The sequence below is a fragment of the Daucus carota genome, chromosome 2 (genome assembly GCF_001625215.2).
Source record: "Daucus carota subsp. sativus chromosome 2, DH1 v3.0, whole genome shotgun sequence".
NCBI classification, from domain to species: Eukaryota; Viridiplantae; Streptophyta; class Magnoliopsida; order Apiales; family Apiaceae; genus Daucus; species Daucus carota.
The window spans coordinates 28575948-28600532 of record NC_030382.2 but is presented as its reverse complement, the minus strand read 5'-3'; the positions used below and the strand labels follow the sequence as shown (position 1 = coordinate 28600532).

Genomic DNA, 24585 nt, shown 5'->3' with positions numbered 1-24585 from the left:
TTAGAGCAAGTTTTTATCAGGTGTGTAATCATTCCTCTTATTAATCCCAACTTTGCCATTCCTAGAGCTCTTTTTCTTTTCTTTTCCAGCCTCCATCTTTTCTGCACTATGACCTATTTCTTCTTTCTCAATCTTTTTGGAACTACCAGATTCTTTCACAAAGTTTTTGTTGATGGGCCCATATTTCTTGTCAAGCTTTTTGAGTTTGTCTTCATCAACTGCTGTCTGATTCTTCGATGGATAGTTCTCATCCGTTGACGGAATGTCAATCAATGGATGATCACTATCCAATAAGGCATCAGATTCTTCTAACAACTTTTTGTTCTTCTTCCAGGAATTCTTGCAAGATTCCTCAAGAACATGAGTAGAACACATGTTTTCAAGAATATTTCTGGAATCTTTCCGTTTAGCTATAATCTCTTGTTCCCTTTCCAATTGCTTTTTAAGAATTTCTTCTCTTTTCAGAACAGTCAACAACTCATCCTTAGCAAGCTCAGAAGACTTTTTGAATTTATCCAATTGGATTAATTCAGTTTCTAGCTTTCCATTTCTTTCAGCAAGCAAATCATTAGTCCCTTTAAGTCTAACATTTTCTTTTGTTAGAGATTTAAGAGAAACTCTAAGATTATAAATTTCATTAGACATATCATCAATGATTTGTTTGCATTCAGACTTAGTGAGATCAGATGTGTTTGTGGTTTTTACCTGTCCACTACTAGTGATGGAAGAATCAACTTCATCTCCAATTGCCATTAAGGCAAGATTGACATGCTCCTCATTGTCAGAATCACCTTCATCAGCAGCCCAGCCACCATCCTCAGTTATGAATGCCTTTTCCTTGTTCTGCTTGAGTAGATCAAAATATTTTCTTCTATAATCAACATTTTCAGAAAAAGATCCTTTCTTCTCAGAAGCAGGCCTTCTGCATTCATTGGAGAAATGCCCAGGTAGACCACAGTAAAAGCATTTGAACTTTGATCTATCAACCATACAAGATGGTTTGTATTGATTTCCTCTGTTGAATGGTCTAGAGATGGCATCATTTCTTTTGAACTTGAGTTTAGAGAATTTTCTGGCAAGAAAGGCTAAATGCTCATCAAGATCATCTAGCTCATCTTGGGCTGTAGGTTCTTCATTTTCTTTAATGATTTTTCCTTTATTCTTTCCAGCTTCATTCTTTCCTTCACCAGTGTTGTTGCTTGAGGTTTTAGCCATAGACTTTAAAGCTTTCTCCTCTTCTTCTTCCTTTTTAGCTACAAGGGCCACATTTTTCTCCTTTTTGGAGTTCTTTTCTAGTTCTTCATCTTGCTGTATTTCAAGCTCATAAGTTTTAAGAATACCATAAAGTTTATCAAGAGAGTATTCATTAAAATTTTGAGCCTGTCTTAGAGCCACAGTCATGGGTTTCCAATCTCTAGGCAAGGCTCTTAAGAATTTGATATTTGAATCCTTGAGCATATAGACTCTACCATACAGCTTCAATCCATTTAACAGTTTTTGAAATCTGTTAAATAAATCATTTAGAGATTCTCCAGATTTAGAGTGAAAACTCTCATATTGTTGAACAAACAACTGCGTTTTGTTTTCCCTGACTTGATAAGTGCCTTCACATAAAGTTTGAATAGTGTCCCATGCTTCTTTTGCAGTAGGGCAGTTGATAACACAATCAAACATATCATCATCAATACCATTGAATAGAATGTTCATGGCTTTGTTATCCTTGTGCACCTCTTTCTCATCTTCTTCAGTAAACTTAGAGGGATTTTTAGGCACTTCAACATCTTCTGCTTCACTTCCACTAAGTCTCAGGGCAGTGTTGATTTTGACTGGAACATGTGGTCCTTTCTCAATACAGTTGATGTAGCTAGGATCTAATGAAAGAAGATGCATCCTCATTTTTACTTTCCAGTGAAAGTAATGTTCTTTGACCAGCATTGGAATCATGACTCCTTCATCTCTTCTTCCCATTGTTGATTGTCTTTAGGATCTTGAGCTTCTTGTATGTTAGAAGCCTGGCTCTGATACCAATTGTTATTCAGACAATGCAAACAATAAGTTAGATTGTTGAAGGGGGGGTTGAATACAATCTACAAAAATTTCAATAAATTCTTGCTCAACAAATTATATTCAAACTGCAAGAGAACATAAATACTAAAACAAAAATTTAAAGAACAAGGATCTTAAAAATTTCAGGTGGATTGTTTGATCCACCTGAGAGATTTTTATATTAAGAACCTTCCAAGTAGAAATACTTGGCTGCTTACAAAAGAATGAAGAGCAGAAGCTTACAATTTCTTGCTAACTTTCTCTAGTGCTTTGCTCTTCAGTTCTTGGTGTTTGGATACCTTGAAATGTAAATTACAAAGTGAATATATACTACTACAAACAAAACTAATCTGTAAAAGCATTTTCCTACTCAATTTCTATCTAATACAAATATAGAATTTCTTGGACTTGATACAACATTTGGTAGCTTGAAATCCTTGTTGATTTTCCAAAAATGGTAGGCTTCGAGGTACTCAATATTTGACTAAACTGCTTTTGGTTTAGCTTCCAAAACTGGTGCAGCATCTGTCACAGCAACCCATGTGCTCTGTCTTTTACTTGACTAGTAACTGTCAATTGCTGATTGTCAATTGCTAATATTATCGATTGATAATATTCTTGAACTATCAATTGATAAGTTGTTGAGAATGAGCAATTGACAGTCTTCCTTGAATTATCGATTGATGGTGTTGATGTAGCGATTGATAAGCTCTCTTCAATTAGCCATTGATACTTCATGACTAGCGATCGATCTTCACTTCACTTGGATAGATTACATGACTTCACATATTTACAATTATGTCACCCTATCTAAACATCCATTGATAGATCAACTGCTAATCTAAAAGTATACATAACAATACATCAATTGCTAAGATGCTCCAGCTTTGTTACAGTACCTCATCATCCGTTGATGGGTTTATCTGATCAATCGATACTGCCTTAGCATGCTATAAATTGATCAGGAACATGCAATTTTATTCTAAGTAAGAATAAAAACACTTGTATCATCAAGCATCACATATTCATAACACATGTCTACAGATTGGATAAGGCACTATATGGACATAAGCAAACTCTAAGGGCATGGTATAAGACTCTAGCATAATTTTTGCTAGAGAGTGGATTCAAAAGAGGTACAATTTAAAAAATCTTATTTTATCTCAACCATGGTAATGATTTGATTTTATTTTAGAGTTATGTTGATTATATCATCTTTGGCTGTATTAATGCTAAACTCTGTGAAAGATCTGTCAAGCTCATGCAGTCTAAGTATCGAATGAGCATGATGGGAGGATTGAGCTATTTCCAGGGATTACCAGTCAAGCAGACTAGATATGATATCTTCATTATCAAGCTAATTAAATATACCAGAAATTTGCTCAAGAGGTTTAATATGCAAGATAGCTCTACTGCCACAAATCCTATGACTATAACCACTAAGCTAGATAAGGACATTGGTGCATCAATGGATATCACTAGCTATAGATGTATGATTGGATCTATCTTTTATTTAACAACAAGTAGACCATATTTCACTATGCCACCTGTCTATGTGCAAGATTCTAAGCTGATCCAAGGAAACCTCATATGATTGTTATCAAAAGAATTTTCAAGTATCTCTAGGATACCATTAATTTGGGACTATGGCATCCTAAAGAATCAGACTTTAAGCTAATTGGTTATTCAAATAAAGACTTTGCAGACTGCAAAATAAATAGGAAAAGCATAAGCGGTAGCTGTCAATTTCTTGGGGGCAAATTAGTTTTTTGGTCAACAAGGGATATAAGTCAATTTCCACGTCCACTACAGAGGCATAGTATATTGCTGCAGAGAGCTGTGGTGCACAGATTTTAAGTATGAGAAATTAATTGCAGGATTATGGGTTAAGTTACTCTCAAATTCTCATAAACTATGATAATCAAAGTGTTATTGCTATGATAGAAAATTCAGTTCAACATTTAATGACAAAGCACATCAGCATCAGGTACAATTTCATCAGAGATCATGTGATGGAACTTACAGTAAAACTACACTTTGTGCCAACAGACTAACAGCTTGCAACTTCACAAAATCATTGTATGAAGCAACTTTTACAAGGATTGTAAATGAACCGGAGATGATCTCTAGTTCTTTTTCAAACTCTAATTATGGTCAGGCAATAGCAAGTCAGAAAATGTCTTCTCTGGTAAGTATTTAAATACTATCATATCAACTCTGTTCATATATTCTCTGATGATATAAACTCTGATTTGCAAACACTGATATTAAACTTTCATTTTATGTTAGTGTACAACATCAAGTTGACATTCCAGTGATTATTTTGTTTGCATGTTTTTTAGTTAGTAATCATGATTTTATGTTATGTCTCACATTCTTATAAACTACTTGTGTGGAATTACTTTTCATTAAAATGCTCTTAAGATGCAACTTAGACAAACTAAATTTTTAAATCTTAGCATTGAGCTTTTAGTAGAATTTTAACTATTTCTTTGTAAGCTTAGAGTTTGTAATTCTTAAGTTGGGGTAGTCTTTTGATACATTTGCCTTTATGAATAACATGATTAATAAAATATCAAGTACTTCTTTGAGATCAGTGGTGACAATGTTGTCATTTGAAAGGAAAGAACCAAGTGTTGTGTTGGTATTAAGCACACTTGTGTTAGTTCAAATTTCTTGGTGGCTTTTGGAAAAATAGTTGACTTGAAATTGTAAAGTCTAATGGTGTTGTGTCTTACTCACCCTGAGAAGCTTCCTGACTTTAGATGAAGAAAAAATTCATGTTCAATAAGAGAGGCATAGAAGGCTTGTAAGTGTTTAATAAATTTTTTGATTAACTGAATCATTATTCGGATTTTGTTGAACTTTGTTGATCTCTCCCTTGCTAAATTAGAAAGCATGCCACGCACACACTCTACTCTACACTTGAAGTAGAATGGTTGTTTGACTACATAAGGGCATCTCCAACCCTATGAAATCTTTAGATAAAATCAAATATATGATACTATAACTAAAAACTATATATAATATGTAAAAGGTTGTTCACTCCGTCCACGCGTTACCCTTTTGTAAAAATATAGTCAACCTCTTGATGTTGGCTATATGTGGTAAACTTCTAGGGAGCTATACTAAGATTTCAAATCATAGATTATCATAATAAATGATATATTTAATTAATAATAACTTGTAATAATAATTATAACATACCATTTAAAAAATATAATCAATCAATATAGTCAATAACATCGAATCAAAATCTTCTACAGTTTAGCAAATTTTACATATGTCTTACCGGATCAATTTAGCCAACAACTTTTAGCCAATACTGTTAGAGATGCTCTAAATCACACATTTGTACAATAATTATCATCATTCCTCATACAATGAACCAATTGTTTTTGATATATACATATTAGCTTATGAACCATGCAGAACACGGATTTATGACTACTATCATTTATTTGCTAAGGTTTTTGGTTGGTAACTTAAATGCAAATTAGGAACTATGCTAATTGAATTCCCTAAATGATGATGATGATACGGAAAAAAATCTCAAATTAGTCACTGAAGTGAGCTTGTAGTATCAAAAATTATATCAACCTCAATGGAGTCTCATCTGTACCACTTTAGTAACGGCTAATGACATGTTCGTTAGTTTGACTGCTTGACCAAACAGGAAGTTGACGTGTCGATCATTTGTTTGTCAGAGTGGCTAATAGACGTCCTTATCTTATCTGCATCTACGTATATTGTAATTTTACAAAACTATTACATACCCCTATCCCGTCTTCTGTATATATAGATTGGGAACGAGAAGTGAAGAGGGGATATGGGTATTTAATTGTTTTGTAAGGTTACAATCCACGTAGAGGAAGATAGGGACGTTTGTCAGCCACTCTGTCAAACAAACGTTTGCTACATCAGCTTCTCGTTTGGTCAAATAGTCAAACTAACAGACATGTAACTATCCGTTACTAAAGCGGTACGAATGAGACCCCATTGAATTCGATATAATTTTTGATATTACAGGCTCATTTTAGTGACCAATTTGAGATTTTTCCCACAAAAATACACATGTACTATTTTATATGTTTTTTAATTTTATATTGGTTCTGGTTTCGAATAATTATAAACCAAACCAAAACCAAACTCATTCATTTTTAGATGATAAAATCAAATTCAAGTCCAAATACATAATATGAACTTCCAATAAGTGTTCCCAAATAATTAGTTGGCTAATTTTAATTGGGTAATTGGTCCCTTTATTATTAGTGGGAATGAAACTAATCATTCGACATATTATTTAGGGAAGGCACCGAGTCAGATCGGTTCAGGTTTCGTAAGATCCAAATCCTATCTATAATAAATATCCAAATCCGATCTATCGGGGTTTTTTTTTTTCGGGTTCGGGTTTAATTCGGATATTATAACACTAATTAAATAAAACAAATATTATTATAACAATATGATTGAGGTTTTGGCTTTCTTAAATGTAGGTCAAGGATGCGACTCACTCTTGGTGGGTAAGTGTGTTTAACTAAAAGAATAATACTCTATATTTTTAAGTAGTTCAATATTAATGTCAAATATATTAAATTTAATTATCAACAATTATCCAACTTACCAATTATAACCATTAGATTTAGTTATTTAGTGTATATAGGTCATGTATTAATATTATAAAACTATGCAAGATCTTAATTTATTAAATAATTCATAATATATATTAGGGGTAGCGATATCAGACATGAACCCAAACCTGACCCGGACCCGACCCAATCCGTAACCCGATTTACTGAGACAAAAATCCGAAACTGACCCGAAAATCACCCGATGGACCCGAAATTAGAATTTCATTTTTAAAAACTTCAATTTTCAGTTTTATTCAATTTTAAGTGATTTTAGTTTGACCCGAAATCAACACGATTGCTGACACGAACACGACTTTTTAACCAAACTTTCCACCCCTAATATATATATATATATATATATATATATATATATATATGTATATGTATATGCTATCAGATATTTTTCGAGTTTCGGATCAGGTTTGGAACAGATTTTAGGTTTCAGGTCAGGTTTCGGTTCGTTACCTGGATCCAAACTCTTTCGGGTCTGAAGAAAAGATCCAAATCCAAAACATCGGGTTCGGAAAAATCTAAACAGATTGGAATGGGCTGGGTATCCACTGGGTGGGATATAATTGTCATCTCTAATATTATTATTATGGAAAATGCAAGGCACCCTTAAATTTGTTCCCAAAATTTTCCACAAATCCTAGTTGGCAATTTTTATTTTTGAAAATGAGAATAAATCTCAACGAGTTGGCAATATTTGATTTCTTATAGGGATGGGCATTAATCCCGACCCGCCCGATCCCGACCCGATCCCCGCACCGAATGGTGCAGGGATTCGGAGATTTTTCGGGTACGGGTCGGGGAACGGGGACGACTTTGAAAAAATATCGGGGATCGGGTCGGGTACGGTTTTTCACATTCCCCCCGCCCGATCCCCGACCTGATTTTCCCCGATTGTCGGCCCGATCCTCGACCCGATTATTTAATTCCATTATATTATGTTATATATATATTAATTAATATGTTTATATACCTCTTTAGGTGCAAATTCAGTCATGGATTTTCACATCACATGTTTCTATATTATATATAAATTTAATTACATATTTAATATAATTAAATTTATTGAAATAAATTTTAATATTTAATTCTATTAATATAAGTCTTAAAATTAAAAAAGTCATAATTTAATCATTGAAAATCTATTTAAATTAAAATAATGAGCTATTAATAAGACATATTAAAAACTAATCCTAATTATGGATGTAAGTATTTAATTAAAAATTTTGGATTGAATTAAAAATCTCTGAATCACTGCTGGTATCCCCGAATCCCAATCGGGTCGGGGATAGATATCGGAAAAAAAATCCCAGATGGGGATCGGGCCGGGGATGGGGATTGGGTTTGGATTCGAGGATCGGGGTCGATTATAGCGATCCCCGGCCTGAAGTGACCCGATGCCCATCCTAATTTCTTACCCTCACATTAATAATAATTGGAACCCCCATCCCCCATGCGCATAAACCACCCAGTGAAAATCATCCTTTTGTCTGTCACATCATTAGGAAAAATTTATGACAGAATTCGGAGTACGTAGCATTACTCTGTTATTATTCAGGGAATTCAATAAGCACAGTTCTCGATTTGTATTTAATTTTCCAACTAAAAAGCCTATAAAATAAATGATAGTAGTCGTAAATTCGTATGGTGAACAACTGTCATAACAAATTTAAATGATATAATAATACATTTATTAGATATCAGAGTGATTTTGTAAGTACAATACCTATCTTATTTAATATAGATCCTCGTAATAAATTCACGTGCGGTGTTTGAACAAGATTAAATAATACATTTCCATCGTGGATATATATATATATATATAGGTGCAAGATTAAGAAAGTCGTTGTTGCAATTGCACCTTCGGTAGCTAGGCTTGTCACCCGGCACAGTGAAGGTTCTGTAGCATTTGTGCGATACATGGCTTCTCATAACGTACACATGTATTTTTCCTTTCCCCTTTAGGTTATCATGTCTTTCACTTATCTTCTCATATGTCATTGTGTATACATAGAACATGGAAATCTGTGAATATTATTTTCATTTGTGTATTTGTGTGATGATATAGTGATCTTGCAACAAATATATTATATACTTAAGATACATAAATTATATTTAAACCTTTATATATGAATAGTATCGGGTCTTGAGATTTTTTTTTAATTAGTAATTTTTTGATTTATCAAGTTTAGAAATATTTTGTATTTTCCTTATTATGTTTAGATATGGAATTTATACTGAACCAATGTATACCGAGTATTTTCTGGTTTGTTTATACCCTATTTAATTTAACCAAACTTTTTATTATGTATATAGACTTGAATTTTGCTTCACAATTGAATGACCCGAACGAGTTTGATTTTTTAGTTATTTCGAATCGAAATTGGATTGAGATGTGTAATGTAATATGTTGTATAGTTTATCAAAACAAAGGTCATTTTAATAAGAGTATTGAATGTTTGAAATATAATAAGAATAATGTAAATAAGCATGATGATCTTTGTAAATTTATGTAATATATATTTAGGCATATATTGAAATACTTGAAACATGTACATCGCTTTTTATAGCGAAATCAATATTTTGGTTTGTGTATATGTATGTATTAAGATTTCAATTTTTCAATTGATATAACAATCTTAATTTTGTCCATTCTTATAAATAAATGTATATGAGTGTTTATCTGTTCTGTTTGTTTTATATGAAATCCTTTACAAACAGACCTGTTGCCATCCATATTTTGTCGGGATTGGCAAAAAAAATAAATTATGGTATTTATAGTTTTATCAGTGTATTACTTAATTAATGTTCTACTAAATTTACATTTGTAGTGATTACTGGTATTTTTGTCAAAATTAGAAGGTTGACTAATAAAGTATATATGTTTGTGTGTTTTCATTACTCAGATTTGTGTATCTGTGGATATATGTAACTATGCTGAAAGGGGGAATTACCAAGATGTGTGTTAATATTTCATAATTTTTGCTAATATTTTGGACCAGGGATGGTTCTAGAAACTCAGAAAGAAAGTATAGAGGTGTGCAGAGAGTATCTTCAGGCAGGTGGAGTGCCAAAATTGAAAAGAAAGGAAGGAAAAGAATTCACCTCGGTACCTATGATTCAGATGTTCAGGCAGCCCTATCATATGATAGGATGGCTAGGAGATTACATGGTGACCGTGCTAAACTTAACTTTCCTGACGCACAGCCTGTTAGAGGTTTGGCAAGTGGATCTGCTTTAGCAAATATACCTGGTGAACAACATATGCTGGAGGTTGGTATTGAAGTACAAACTAGAGGAAGTCAAATTGGAAGTTCTGTATCAACTTCAACAATCCTTGATGAAACCTCTCATCCTTCTCAAGTTAGGTTGCCATTCGAAATTTCAGATTCTACACTCTTGGATGCAAACACTGATGCGAAACCACAGGAAAATGTGCCCCTAAACGACTTCGGTGTTACTGAAGAATTTTTTGAGAAGTTGTGGAGTTAAATTTCAACGAGGAAGGAGGCTATGACTCTTCTTAGTTGGTATTAAGGGGGAGTTTCTAGTTGTCGACCATAAACAATCAGCATTGAGCACACTAGATTTGCTTGTTCCCAACTTTAAAAATATTCGAACTTTGTGGCATGTGTTAGGAATATGTCAAGTTGATGATAAATCAAAACATTTAGTTTATTTGTTACTTGTATTTTCGTTGTAGCTGATCAACGGATGGAATACATATTGTTGTATCCGTTGATTGTACAGCTCATCAACGTAAGATGAGGCTATTTAACAAAACAAGCTTTTTTCAGCTATAGTAGTTGATGGAATTAAGTTGATCAATTGATGATGTAATTTTTTTATCAACACATGTGTAGTTAGGATGTTAAATTGTAAATATTTTAAGTCATTTAAACTGCACAAGTGAAGTGAAGATCAACGCTAATCAAAACATTCAAAAAAAGGATGAGGAATAAACTAGAAAAAAATAGCTAGTTTTTTGAGTATGTATTCATATATTGTATTTCATTTCATAGTATCAATAATAACAGGGGAAAAAGGGCAACCTAGAACATTTAAGCAAGAAATATCTGTGAAGGTTGGCACTTTAATTCTTCTAAGTAGTAAAGTAATTTTATTTGGGAGGTTCTTCAATATAGAAAATACTCAGGTAGAGAATAACAATCCACCTAAAATTTCTAAAAGCCTCTTGTTCTTAATTTTTGTTTATGTAATTTTATTGTTCTTGTTTTTGAATACAACATTTGTTTAAAAAAGATGAAAAGTTTGTAGATTGTATTCAACCCCTTTTTACAATCTAACCTCATTATTTGTATTGTAAAACAACAATTGATATCAGAGCAGGCTTCTAACATATAAGAAGAAAAGATCTCAAACAATCAACAATGGGTAGAAAGGATGAAGGTGTCAAAATTTTAAGGTTTGAGAAGGAACATTACGTTCACTGGAGAGAAAATTAAGATGAGGATACATTTTCTGTCACTTGATACAAGCTACATAAATTATATTAAAAAAAAGGTCCAAATATCCTGTTAAAATCAACCCTACAGTCAAACTTGATGGTAATGAGTTTGAGGATGAAGAATTTTCCAAGAACATCTCTGAGTTCACAGAGGAAGATGAGAAAGAAGGGCACAAAGACAAGAAAGTCATGAATATCTTGTTGAATGGCATTGATGCTGACATGTTCGATAATATTATCAATCTACACTACAGCTAAAGACGTGTGGGATACCGTCCAACCCCTATCTGAGGGTATTGAGCAAGTTAGGGTAAATAAAATGCAATACTTTGTACAACAATATGAGCACTTTTACTTCAAGACTGGTGAATCCTTAAATAATGTAATGAGCATATTTCAAAAGTTTCTAAATGCACTCAAGCTAGATAACTACAAGAGGAAGTTGTTTTATCCTAAACTAGAGGGGATAAGAGCTTATCTCTTCAGAGTCCTAAATCAAGAAGTACACGGGCTTGATCCCTATAAATAGGGTATGTAGGCACCTTGCAAAGGGACGGATTCAGATTCATTTACTCACGAGTTGTACACTCTAAAGAGAGGTACGTGTAACCTTTGTGACGTACATTTCTGGGCAATTGAAGGACGGAATTCCATAATTCCGGCCTCGTTGTTTGTTTCTTTGCAAGCTCAGCCCTTATAGACATTTGTTTTTCTTTAGTTTATGCTAACGGTAGCCCCTAAAAGATAGCCGTGATTTTCGTAGTTGTAATAGATATCCCTATAATTGTGCTATACGGTTCTGGGGGTGTTGTATCAATTCCTCTCACAACACTTTTTGGCGCTAGAAGGAGGGCATTACTGATCTTAGGGAGGAGAGATGTCAGAAATTCCCGAAAACCCAGAAAATCCCAAGACGCCGGAAGGCGCTACGTAAGATGGAAGCGACGTTCCGAGCAGAGAATTATCACGCGAGGAGATGAAGGCAAAAATGAAGAGAATGAGTCGGAGGATTGCCTCCTTGAAAAGAAAGTCAGCAAGGTCAAAAAAGGCTAGCAAGGTGACTCCCACCAAGCTAGATTTTGATGGAGAAGGCGGCAGGAAGGAAGGTGGCAACCCTGAGAAAGAAGCTAACCCCGAGGTGAATGATGGAGAACACTCACAGGCTGCTAGTGTGTTCGACCGCCTTGGAAGGAAACTGACCGAGCAAGATTTGCGGCACAAGCTTGGCAACAAGGCCCCTAAAGGGGATGAACCTGAAGGCTCGCAATGTAGGGCTCCTCCCAGCCAAAGACAGGAAAAGCCCGTGTCTGAAGCTCGGTCAAAGGACAAAAACTAAAGGATGTTGAAAGTTATCTCCATTCATGATGATGAGGAAAGCTCAGGGTCGCACAATGATGAGGAAGTAAGCAAGAAGAAAGATCAGCCCTTGGATGATGACTATGAGGTTGCACTTAATGATGGCGATGATAAGTGCAAGATGGAAGAGCTGCTGGAAGCCCTAAAGAAAGTGAAGGCCGATAAGAAGTCAAAAGCCGAGCTTACCGTCAAGTCACCCTTCACCAAAAGGGTTAGGGAGTCACCCCTACCACGTATCTACCGGGGGGTTGGTGACCTACGATTTAACGGAACCACGGATCCTGTGGAGTATCTTAGCCGGTTTGACACTGAGATGGAGGTCTACCAGATTCCAGACCTCACAAAATGTCGCTTATTGGCTGCAACCCTCAGGGATGACGCTCACCACTGGTTCAAGAGGCTTCCTGCTAATTCTATCAGTTCTTGGAGGAAAATGTGTGAGCTGTTTGTGGGACAATTCAGGGCTTCCATTACTTATGCCCCACCTGCCAACACTCTGGCTAATATTAAACAGAATGAACATGAGACGCTAAGAGAATACTTCAAACGCTTCAACTCAGAGGTGCCCCGTGTCAGGCCAACATCAAAGGAAACCCTGAAGAATTTCTTGATAGCAGGGGTAAGGCGCTGAACAGACTTCTGGAAGGAGTTGCAAGGACGGGAGCCCGAAACCCAGGCTGATTTCTTTGCTAGGGCGGAACCCCATAAAGTGATTGAGGAATCTCTAGCTAAGTTTTAGAAGGAATCGAAGTCTGAAAGCCGTAGTAGGTGGAAGAACAAGAGGGATAGGTCTTACAGCCCAGAAAGGAGGAGCACCTATAAGAGGAATCCCTACGTAAGGCCCACTGGTGAGAAGCCTTCAAGCCGAGATGGCAAGACTTCACCCATTACTGTGAATACAAACAACACGCAGGGCTTCGACAAGTCAAGGCTAACGATGAGGAAGACCAGGGAACCAAGGTACCATGAATACATGCCTCTGACAGCTTCAATTGATCATATTTTCGAGGTTGGAGACAAGGCGAGACTCTTCTGGAAGGCCTTTTGAAGTCGACCCCCAAGAAAGAAAGACCAGGGGAAATATTGTGATTTCCACGACTTGAATGGACATGACACAACGGAATGTGTGCATCTCAAGGACCACATTGAGGATCTCATTAGAACTGGATACCTGAAAGAATTTGTGGCTCAAAAGGCTAAGAAGTACAAGGAAAAGAAGGCCGAAAGGGCAAATGACCAGGAAGCCAACCGTAACACCCGGGCTGGTAGTGTACGAATGATCATCGGAGGACCCTTCGTGGGAGGCCATGGGTGCAGTGCTATGAAGAGATATGTATGGGAAGCCCGAGGGCCACCGTTAACCAATGTGTGCCATCTGTTCGAAAGGCCTCCCAAAATGTTTAAAGGGGAGACCATGGACATTACCTTTACTGAGGGGGATGCACGCGCGGTACACCATCCTCATAGCGATGCCCTGGTGGTAACAGCCGTAATTGGAATTGTCAATGTGCACAGGCTTCTCGTCGACAACAGAAGCTCTATCAATATCCTGGCCTACAGTGCATACCAAAGAATGAAAATGGCCGACAAAGACATGATGGACTGTTACAGTAAATTGTATGGTTTCACAGGAAATGCTGTCTAAATTGTTGGAAGGGTAAGGCTCCCGATCACCCTTGGAGTAGAACCACTGGCTACCACTCAAGTTGCGGAGTTCATGCTAGTAAATGAGAACATCTCTTATAACGGGATCCTGGGCAGACCTATGCTAAGAGACATGCGGATCGTAACCTCAATGTACCACTTATCAATGAAGTTCCCAAGCCCCAATGGAGTAGGATGTGTGCGGGGATGTTAGGCTGACTCCCTAGAATGCTATAGCAGGGCTTTGAAATCCGCAGTGAAGGCCTGCAAAGAGATCCAATTAATGGAGGGAGACATCCCTGAAAGTTGTTACAAGCAAGTGGAGATAGAGGAGGAACCCGAAACTAAGGCTCAGCGGAAAGTTCTGATAAAATTTGTGAAAGAGACCTGTAACATGGTGATCATTGTGCAACACACGGGGGAGGACCCATATTTCGAAGCCTCACATGCCGTGCATGGAGGGCTTACTCCCATGAATACACCCCTGGTGCAAAATGTTGGTACAGTTGAAACCCTGGTCGAGGGGATTGTGGAAGATGTGACTGAAAGTGATTCCGAAGGGGCTGGTCAAAGGCAGCCCCAAAATAAAAAGCAAGAAAGTAAGTGCGAGGCACCTTGTGACTTCAGCAGTGCTTTGGTAATCTATCAACCTGGAGACCGGACACAGCTTCCCGTTCATGAAATCCTGGGTACACAACCCCGAGAGGGTAGCAATAAAGAGGTTACCGTTGAGATCGACCTCGACCCAAAGATGCCGGAAACCCAGGTGAAGACTGGAGCAGCTGGGGATACCCTGTCCATCTTGGTGGATGAGTCCGACCCCTCTAAAGAAATAAAGATTCGGAGCAATTGGGGCCAGACCTAAGGGAAACCCTGGCCGCATTCTTAAAGAATAATCTGGACGTCTTCGCTTGGAACCATTCGGATATGATCGGGATTGACCCGGAAGTCATGTGCCACCACCTCAATATTGACCCAAACAGAAAGGGAGTCGAACAGAAGAGAAGGCCAATTAGTGGGGAAAGGGCTACCGCTCTTCAAGAAGAGGTAGACCGACTACTAAAGGCATGCCTAGTAAGAGAAGCCTTTTACCCTACATGGCTAGCAAACCTAGTGCTGGTGAAGAAACCCAACGGAAAATGGAGAACATGCATAGACTTCACTGATCTGAACAAGGCTTGCCTTAAGGATAGCTTTCCGCTTCCTCGAATTGACCAATTGGTGGATTCCACTGCGGGGCATGCACTGTTAAGCTTCATGGACGCTTACTCGGGCTACAACCAAATCCCCATGTTCGAGCCAGATCAGGAACATACCTTTTTTATCATTGACAGGGGGCTCTATTGCTATATTGGGATGCCGTTCGGTTTGCTGAATGCTGGGGCTACTTACCAAAGGCTGGTCAACAAGATGTTTAAGGACCAGATTGAGAAAACGATGGACGTATATGTGGATGACATGCTAGTCAAATCAAAGGAAGCTTATGATCATGTGACACACTTATCTGAGATGTTCGACATACTAAGAGACTATAGGATGAAGTTGAATCCCCAAAAGTGCGTATTCCGGGTTGATTCTGGCAAGTTCCTGGGCTTCATTGTCAATCACAGAGGAATCGAAGCTAACCCTGCGAAGATCAAGGCCTTAATTGAAATGAGGTCGCCTAGGAATGTGAAAGAGGTGCAATGCCTTACAGGCCGGATTGCCACCCTAAACCGGTTTATCTCGAAGTCCTCGGACAAATGTAGAGAATTCTTTGCAGCCATAAAAAAGGGGCAAAAATTTGAATGGACGACAGAATGCGAGGCTGCCTTCCTAAAGCTGAAAGAGCAACTTGGGAGCCCGCCACTGTTGGCAAAACCAACGGGGGGTGAAGCCTTAATCCTTTACCTTAAGGGGTTTCCAAGTTCTCAATTAGCGTCATCCTGATCAAGGAGGAAGAGCAAGCCCAGCAGCCGGTATATTACGTGAGCAAAAGATTACTCGACGCTGAAACCCGCTACTCGAACATGGAGAAGTTAGCCTACGCACTAATTTTGGCTTCCCGTAAACTAAGGCCTTACTTCCAGGCTCAAAGATTGAGGTACGAACATCCTTCCCTCTCAGACAAGTCTTACACAAGCCAGAAGCCTCTGGTAGGATCATGAAATGGGCAGTCGAGCTAGGCCAATTTGATATAGAGTACAAGCCAAGAACTGCTATTAAGGGGCAAGCATTAGATGACTTCATCCTGGAATTTCCACCCACTTTTGAAGTTGAAGGGATGCAATGCGTACCTGAACCTCAGTCTCCAATAGCCATACCCGAGAATTGTTCCCTTTGGTGAAACTTGTACGTCGATGGGGCTGTCAATGGAAATGGGGCTGGGGCTGGCATTGTCCTAGTCAGTCCGGAAGGCCATAAGCTACAAAGCTCCATTCACTTCGACTTTAAAGCTACCAACAATGACGTGGAGTATGAAGCCCTAAGAGCGGGGCTGAAGCTAGCCTTGGAGATGAAGGTGGAAAATGAATGTTTACAGTGATTCAATGTTGCTAGTCTAGCACATCCGAGGGGGCTTCCAAGCTAGCGGTCCCCGTACCGATCTTTACATGCGGTATGCCCAAGAACTAATTGGGAAATTCAGAGAGATCAAGCTAGAACAGATACCAAGGGCTGAGAACGCAGATGCAGATGCCCTGGCTAAGCTAGGTTCAAAGAGGGATGCGCATATGCTTGGGGTGATCCCCCTCGAAATCCAATATCAGCCTAGCATCCCCAAGATTGAAGTCCTAGATGTTGAGGTTGAAGAGTCTGACCTTTGGACAACCCCAATTCAGGAATACATAGCCAACGGAACCCTGCCTACAGATAAGGATGAGGCCAGAAAATTGAGATACAAGGCAGCCTAATATGTAATTTATGATGGAGTTCTTTACAAAAGAGGGTTCAATCGACCCCTCATTAGGTTTGTTGCTGGGATAAGATGTGAGTACATTATGCGCGAGGTGCATGAAGGAATTTGTGGGAATCACTCGGGGGGTGCCTCCCTTGCCCACAAAATTCTCCGTCAGGGCTACTACTGGCCTACCCTCTACAAAGAGGCTCATGCCTTCGCCAAAGCCTATGACAGCTGCCAAAGGTTCTCTAATACAAATAAGAATCCAGCGGTACCCCTAAAGACCTTGACAAGCCCTTGGCCGTTTGCTCTTTGGGGTATAGACCTGATTGGTGAATTACCCAAAGGAAATGGAGGTGTGAAATATGCACTTGTGGCTGTAGATTACTTTACTAAATGAGCTGAAGCTGAACTCCTGGCTTCCATTACTGCAAAGAAGCTGGTAGACTTCATTTATCTAGCAATCGTCTGTCGATACGGGGTTCCCTACAAGCTCATATCAGACAATGGGAAGCAATTTGACAGCAATGAAATGATAAATTTCTGTGAACACCTTGGCATAAAGAAAGGGTTTTCCGCAGTGTGCCATCCTCAGAGTAACGGTCAGACGGAAGCCGTAAACAAAATTATCAAGAAACCCTTGAAAGCCAAACTAGAAGAGAAAAAAGGGTGTTGGCCAGAAGAACTTCCAATGGTGTTGTGGTCTTACAATACCACTCCAAGGTCTACCACCGGCGAAACCCCGTTCACCCTAACATCCGGGGTGTGAAGCCATGGTTCCCGTGGAAGTTGGAGCAGGTTCCTTTCGAAGGGATAACTGTGACCCTGAGAACAATGAAGTCAACCACATGCTCGATCTAGACCTGATTGAAGAAGTAAGGGATACAGCTAAGTTGAGACTTGCTACATATCAACAGAGGACTCGTAAATATTTTGTTAAGTAGGTGAGGGTTCGACCCCTCAAAACGGGAGACCTGGTTCTAAGGAAAATGATGCATAACATGAGAATTCCCGCTCATGGGGCCTTCGGCGCAAAATGGGAAGGCCCGTATATCATCAAGACAGTGCTTTGGGAAGGAACCTATCAACTTACAGACATGGACGGAAGGCTCATACCACGGGCGTGGAACGCCCAACATTTAAAGAGGTATTACCAGTAGCTTAACCTGGGTAGTATTTCTATAGGCTTCAGCTTTGGGGTCAAGACAATAAAGGCGGTTTATTAGTTGTAATCGCTATGCTTTTAGGAAAATTATCATGCTACTATTTGCTTTGTTTGCTAGGATGCTCGGGGGGTGGTGTCTTCACACCCCCCCAAAATTATGTTATGTCAGCTATTTACCATGTGATTCAATAAAATTTCCTAAATGTAGGTCAAGGATGCGACTCACTCTTGGTGGGTAAGTGTGTTTAACTAAAAGAATAATACTCTATATTTTTAAGTAGTTCAATATTAATGTCAAATATATTAAATTTAATTATCAACAATTATCCAACTTACCAATTATAACCATTAGATTTAGTTATTTAGTGTATATAAGTCATGTATTAATATTACAAAACTATGCAAGATCTTAATTTATTAAATAATTCATAATATATTAGGGGTATCGATATCAGACACGAACCCAAACCTGACCCGGACCAGGACCGGACCCGATCCGTAACCCGATTTACTGAGACAAAAATCCGAAACTGACCTGAAAATCACCCGATGGACCCGAAATTAGAATTTCATTTTTAAAAACTTCAATTTTCAGTTTTATTCAATTTTAAGTGATTTTAGTTTGATCCGAAATCAACACGATTGCCGACACGAACACGACTTTTTAACCAAAATTGCCACCCCTAATATATATATATATATATGCCATCGGATATTTTTCGAGTTTCGGATCAGGTTTGGAACCGATTTTAGGTTTCTGGTCAGGTATCGGTTCGGTACTTGGATCCAAACTCTTTTGGGTCTTAAGAAAAGATCTAAATCCAACACATCAGGTTCGGAAAAATCTAAACAGATTGGAATGAGCCGGGTATCCGCTGGGTCGGATATAATTGTCATCTCTAATATTATTATTATGTAAAATGCAAGGCACCCTTAAATTTGTTCCCAAAATTTTCCTCAAATCCTAGTTGGCAATTTTTATTTTTGAAAATGAGAATAATCTCAACGAGTTGGCAATATTTGATTGCTTATAGGGATGGGTATTAATCCCGACCCGCCCGATCCCTAACCGATCCCCGCACCGAATGGTGCAGGGATTCAGAGATTTTTTCGGGTACAGGTCGGGGAACGGAGACGACTTTGAAAAAATATCGGGGATCGGGTCGGGTACGGTTTCTCACATTCCCCCCGCCCGATCCCCGACCTGATTTTCCCCGATTGTCGGCCCGATCCTCGAACCGATTATTATATTCCATTAATATGTTTATATACCTCTTTAGGTGCAAATTCAGTCATGGATTTTCACATCACATGTTTCTATATTATATATAACTTTAATTATATATTTAATATAATTAAATTTATTGAAATAAATTTTAATATTTAATTCTATTAATATAAGTCTTAAAATTAAAAAGGTTATAATTTAATCATTGAAAATCTATTTAAATTAAATTAATGAGCTATTAATAAGACATATTAAAAACTAATCCTAATTATGGATGTAAGTATTTAATTAAAAATTTTGGTTTGAATTAAAAATCTCCGAATCACTGCGGGTATCCCTGAATCCCAATCGGGCCGAGGATGGATATCGGAAAAAAAAAAATCCCCGATGAGGATCTGGCCGGGGATGGAGATTGGGTTTGGATTCGAGGATCGGGGTCGATTATAGCGATCCCCGGCCTGAAGTGACCCGATGCCCATCCTAATTTCTTACCCTCACATTAATAATAATTGGAACCCCCATCCCCCATGCGCATAAACCACCCAGTGAAAATCATCTTTTTGTCTGTCACATCATTAGGAAAAATTTATGACAGAATTCGGAGTACGTAGCATTACTCTGTTATTATTCAGGGAATTCAATAAGCACAGTTCTCGATTTGTATTTAATTTTCCAACCAGAAAGCCTATAAAATAAATGATAGTAGTCGTAAATTCGTATGGTGAACAACTGTCATACCAAATTTTAAATGATATAAGAATACATTTATTAGATATCAGAGTGATTTTGTAAGTACAATACCTATCTTATTTAATATAGATCCTCGTAATAAATTCACGTGCGGCGTTTGAACAAGATTAAATAATACATTTCCATCGTGGATATATATATATAGGTGCAAGATTAAGAAAGTCGTTGTTGCAATTGCACCTTCGGTAGCTAGGCTTGTCACCCGGCACAGTGAAGGTTCTGTAGCATTTGTGCGATACATGGCTTCTCATAACGTACACATGTATTTTTCCTTTCTCCTTTAGGTTATCATGTCTTTCACTTATCTTCTCATATGTCATTGTGTATACATAGAACATGAAAATCTGTGAATATTATTTTCTCATATGTCATTGTGTGATGATATAGTGATCTTGCAACAAATATATTATATACTAAGGATACATAAATTATATTTAAACCTTTATATATGAATAGTATCAGGTCTTGAGATTTTTTTTGATTTAGTAATTTTTTGATTTATCAAGTTTAGAAATATTTTGTATTTTCCTTATTATGTTTAAATATGGAATTTATACTGAACCAATGAATACCGAGTATTTTCTGGTTTGTTTATACCCTATTTAATTTAATCAAACTTTTTATTATGTATATAGACTTGAATTTGGCTTCACAATTGAAAGACCCGAACGAGTTTGATTTTTTAGTTATTTTGAATCGAAATTGGATTAAGATGTGTAATGTAATATGTTGTATAGTTTATCAAAACAAAGGTCATTTTAATAAGAGTATTGAATGTTTGAAATATAATAAGAATAATGTAAATAAGCATGATGATCTTTGTAAATTTATGTAATATATATTTAGGCATATATTGAAATACTTGAAACATGTACATCGCTTTTTATAGCGAAATCAATATTTTGGTTTGTGTATATGTATGTATTAAGATTTCAATTTTTCATTTGATATAACAATCTTAATTTTGTCCATTCTTATAAATAAATGTATATGAGTGTTTATCTGTTCTGTTTGTTTTATATGAAATCCTTTCCAAACAGACCTGTTGCCATCCATATTTTGTCGGGATTGGCAAAAAAAATAAATTATGGTATTTATAGTTTTATCAGTGTATTACTTAATTAATGTTCTACTAAATTTACATTTGTAGTGATTACTGGTATTTTTGTCAAAATTAGAAGGTTGACTAATAAAGTATATATGTTTGTGTGTTTTCATTACTCAGATTTGTGTATCTGTGGATATATGTAACTATACTGAAAGTGGGGATTATCAAGATGTGTGTTAATATTTCATAATTTTTGCTAATCTTTTGGACCAGGGATGGTTCTAGAAACTCAGAAAGAAAGTATAGAGGTGTGCAGAGAGTATCTTCAGGCAGGTGGAGTGCCAAAATTGAAAAGAAAGGGAAAAGAATTCACCTCGGTACCTATGATTCAGATGTTCAGGCAGCCCTATCATATGATAGGATGGCTAGGAGATTACATGGTGACTGTGCTAAACTTAACTTTCCTGACGCACAGCCTGTTAGAGGTTTGGCAAGTGGATCTGCTTTAGCAAATATACCGGGTGAAAAACATATGCTGGAGGTTGGTATTGAAGTACAAACTAGAGGAAGTCAAATTGGAAGTTTTGGATCAACTTCAACAATCCTTGATGAAACCTCTCATCCTTCTCAAGTTAGGTTGCCATTCGAAATTTCAGATTCTACACTGTTGGATGCAAACACTGATGCGAAACCACAGGAAAATGTGCCCCTAAACGACTTCGGTGTTACTGAAGAATTTTTTGAGAAGTTGTGGAGTTAAATTTCAGCGAGGAAGGAGGCTATAACTCTTCTTAGTTGGTATTAAGGGGGAGTTTCTCGTTGTCGACCATAAACAATCAGCATTGAGCACACTAGATTTGCTTGTTCCCAACTTTAAAAATATTCGAACTTTGTGGCATGTGTTAGGAATATGTCAAGTTGATGATAAATCAAAACATTTAGTTTATTTGTTACTTGTATTTTCATTGTAGCTGATCAACTGATGGATTACATATTGTTCTATCCGTTGATTGTATAGACCATCAACGTAAGATGAGGCTATTTAACAAAACAAGCTTTTTTCAGTTATAGTAGTTGATGGAATTAAGTTGATCAATTGATGATGTAATTTTTTTATCAACACATGTGTAGTTAGGATGTTAAATTGTAAATATTATAAGTCATTTAAACTGCACAAGTGAAGTGAAGATCAACGCTAATCAAAACATTCAAAAAAAAAGAAGAGGAATAAACTACTATCAACTGCTATTCAACCCATCAACGACTAAGTAAAATACTGACTTTCAACTGATAAATTCAAAGAATTCATCAATGGCTACTAAATTAGCATATCAATGGTTAATTTAGTACTTATCAATTGACAGCTACAACTCAAAGAAAGGATAGTAGTCACATGGGTTAAATAGAGAAAAGTTGCAACTATTTTGGAAGCTAAGCTATAAAAAGTCTTGGTCATATATTGAAAAACACAAGCCTACCATTTCTAGAAAAACAACAAGGAAATATGCAACCATGTTGTCTATCATAGAGGACTATATTTCCCTATAATGTTGATGTAAATAACGGAGTAGGAGGCTGCTACTGTAGACTAGAAAAAAATAGCTAGTTTTTTGAGTATGTATTCATATATTGTATTTCATTTCATAATATCAATAATAACAGGGGAAAAAGGGCAACCAAGAACATTTAAGCAAGAAATATCCGTGATTCTGTGAAGGTTGGCACTTCAATTCTTCTAAGCAGTAAAGTAATTTTACTTGGGAGGTTCTTCAATATAGAAAATACTTAGGTAGAGAATAACAATCCACCTAAAATTTCTAAAAGCCTCTTGTTATTAATTTTTGTTTATGTAGTTTTATTGTTCTTGTTTTTGAATACAACATTTGTTTAAAAAAGATGAAAAGTTTGTAGATTGTATTCAACCCTTTTTTACAATCTAACCTCATTACTTGTATTGTAAAACAACAATTGATATCAGAGCAGGCTTCTAACATATAAGAAGAAAAGATCTCAAACAATCAACAATGGGTAGAAAGGATGAAGGTGTCAAAATTTTAAGGTTTGAGAAGGAATATTACGTTCACTGGAGAGAAAATTAAGATGAGGATACATTTTCTGTCACTTGATACAAGCTACATAAATTATATTAAAAAAAAGGTTCAAATGTCCTGTTAAAATCAACACTACAGTCAAACTTGATGGTAATGAGTTTGAGGATGAAGAATTTTCGAAGAACATCTCTGAGTTCGCAGAGGAAGATGAGAAATAAGGGCACAAAGACAAGAAAGTCATGAATATCTTGTTTAATGGCATTGATGCTGACATGTTCGATAATATTATCAATCTACACTACAGCTAAAGACGTGTGGGATACCGTCCAACCCCTATCTAAGGGTATTGAGCAAGTTAGGGTAAATAAAATGCAATACTTTGTACAACAATATGAGCACTTTTACTTCAAGACTGGTGGATCCTTAAATAATGTAATGAGCATATTTCAAAAGTTGCTAAATGCACTCAAGCTTTATAGAAGAGTTTATCTTGTTAAGGAATCACATCTCAAGTTCTTGAGGTGATTGCCTGAAAGTGGAAGCCAATTGAAGTTTCTCTGAAGCAAGCCAGAATTTTTTAATGAGTGTTGTGCCATAAAATCTCCCTGGGCTTATTTTATGACCCATCATTGTATTTGGGCTTTACTTAGGCTTACTGGAATTATTTGGTGAATGGTATTGGGCTTCACCATGGTTGGGTGAACCGTTGAAGGCACACAAGAAGGTGTACGGGCTTGCATGAGAAGCATAATGAAGGCTGCCATCAGAATGGGGTTGTACTTGAAGGCGTTTTAGGGGTTACCTCTGCGAGGGGTTACCGCTAAGTGCATCCTGGCTTGCAGCTACAGGGCTGCAGTTAGGGGATGCCACTGGCAGGGCTTCCGCCGCCTGGGCAGAACGGCAGGCAGACTCCAAGCAGGACTCTTCTTCCTTGTTTCTAGGAGGACGAATTGGAAGTATATTGGGAGTATATCAGCTATCATTTATCTACAAATTAAGGGATAAATACATGCATTATGGAGATAATTACAAACGGGTTGAGATAATTCATAAATATTCGGATATACATGCAAGATGAAGGCTTCAAGTGACCTACTTGAAGTGGGATGCCGCTAGATAACTACAAGAGGAAGTTGTTTTATCCTAAACTAGAGGGGATAAGAGCTTATCTTTTCAGAGTCCTAAATCGAGAACTACATGGGCTTGATCCCTATAAATAGGGTATGTAGGCACCTTGCAAAGGGACGGATTCAGATTCATTTACTCACGAGTTGTACACTCTAAAGAGAAGTACGTGTAACCTTTGTGACG

At 37.1% G+C, this 24585-nt stretch overlaps 3 protein-coding genes across 3 annotated transcripts; 2 read left to right on the top strand and 1 right to left on the bottom strand.

Moving 5' to 3' along the window:
- On the bottom strand, positions 1-1896 carry LOC135150486 (uncharacterized). The gene has a single exon (XM_064086812.1). It carries the CDS (start codon positions 1894-1896, stop codon positions 1-3), a length of 1896 nt encoding a protein of 631 aa, XP_063942882.1.
- A 5503-nt stretch (positions 1897-7399) lies between these two features.
- LOC108207297 (ethylene-responsive transcription factor RAP2-1-like) lies at positions 7400-10178 on the top strand. Its single transcript, XM_017377755.2, has 2 exons — positions 7400-7476; positions 9689-10178. Exons 1-2 carry the CDS (start codon positions 7400-7402, stop codon positions 10176-10178), a joined length of 567 nt encoding a protein of 188 aa, XP_017233244.2.
- A 7627-nt stretch (positions 10179-17805) lies between these two features.
- LOC108207296 (ethylene-responsive transcription factor ERF073-like) lies at positions 17806-21983 on the top strand. The gene is made up of 2 exons (XM_064086811.1): positions 17806-17972; positions 21497-21983. The coding sequence occupies exons 1-2, from the start codon at positions 17806-17808 to the stop codon at positions 21981-21983; spliced, it is 654 nt and encodes a 217-aa protein (XP_063942881.1).
- The last annotated feature ends 2602 nt before the right edge of the window (positions 21984-24585 follow it).

Excerpts from the sequence above, each read along its gene's own strand:
- LOC108207297 (XM_017377755.2), top strand. The coding sequence starts at position 7,400 with ATGGGCATTAATCCCGACCCGCCCGATCCCGACCCGATCCCCGCACCG. Across the intron at positions 7,477-9,688 it reads GGGATTCGGAGATTTTTCGG|GGATGGTTCTAGAAACTCAG; the intron begins GTACGGGTCGGG and ends ATTTTGGACCAG.
- LOC108207296 (XM_064086811.1), top strand. The coding sequence starts at position 17,806 with ATGGTTCCCGTGGAAGTTGGAGCAGGTTCCTTTCGAAGGGATAACTGT. Across the intron at positions 17,973-21,496 it reads ACTCGTAAATATTTTGTTAA|GGATGGTTCTAGAAACTCAG; the intron begins GTAGGTGAGGGT and ends CTTTTGGACCAG.
- LOC135150486 (XM_064086812.1), bottom strand. The coding sequence starts at position 1,896 with ATGAGGATGCATCTTCTTTCATTAGATCCTAGCTACATCAACTGTATT.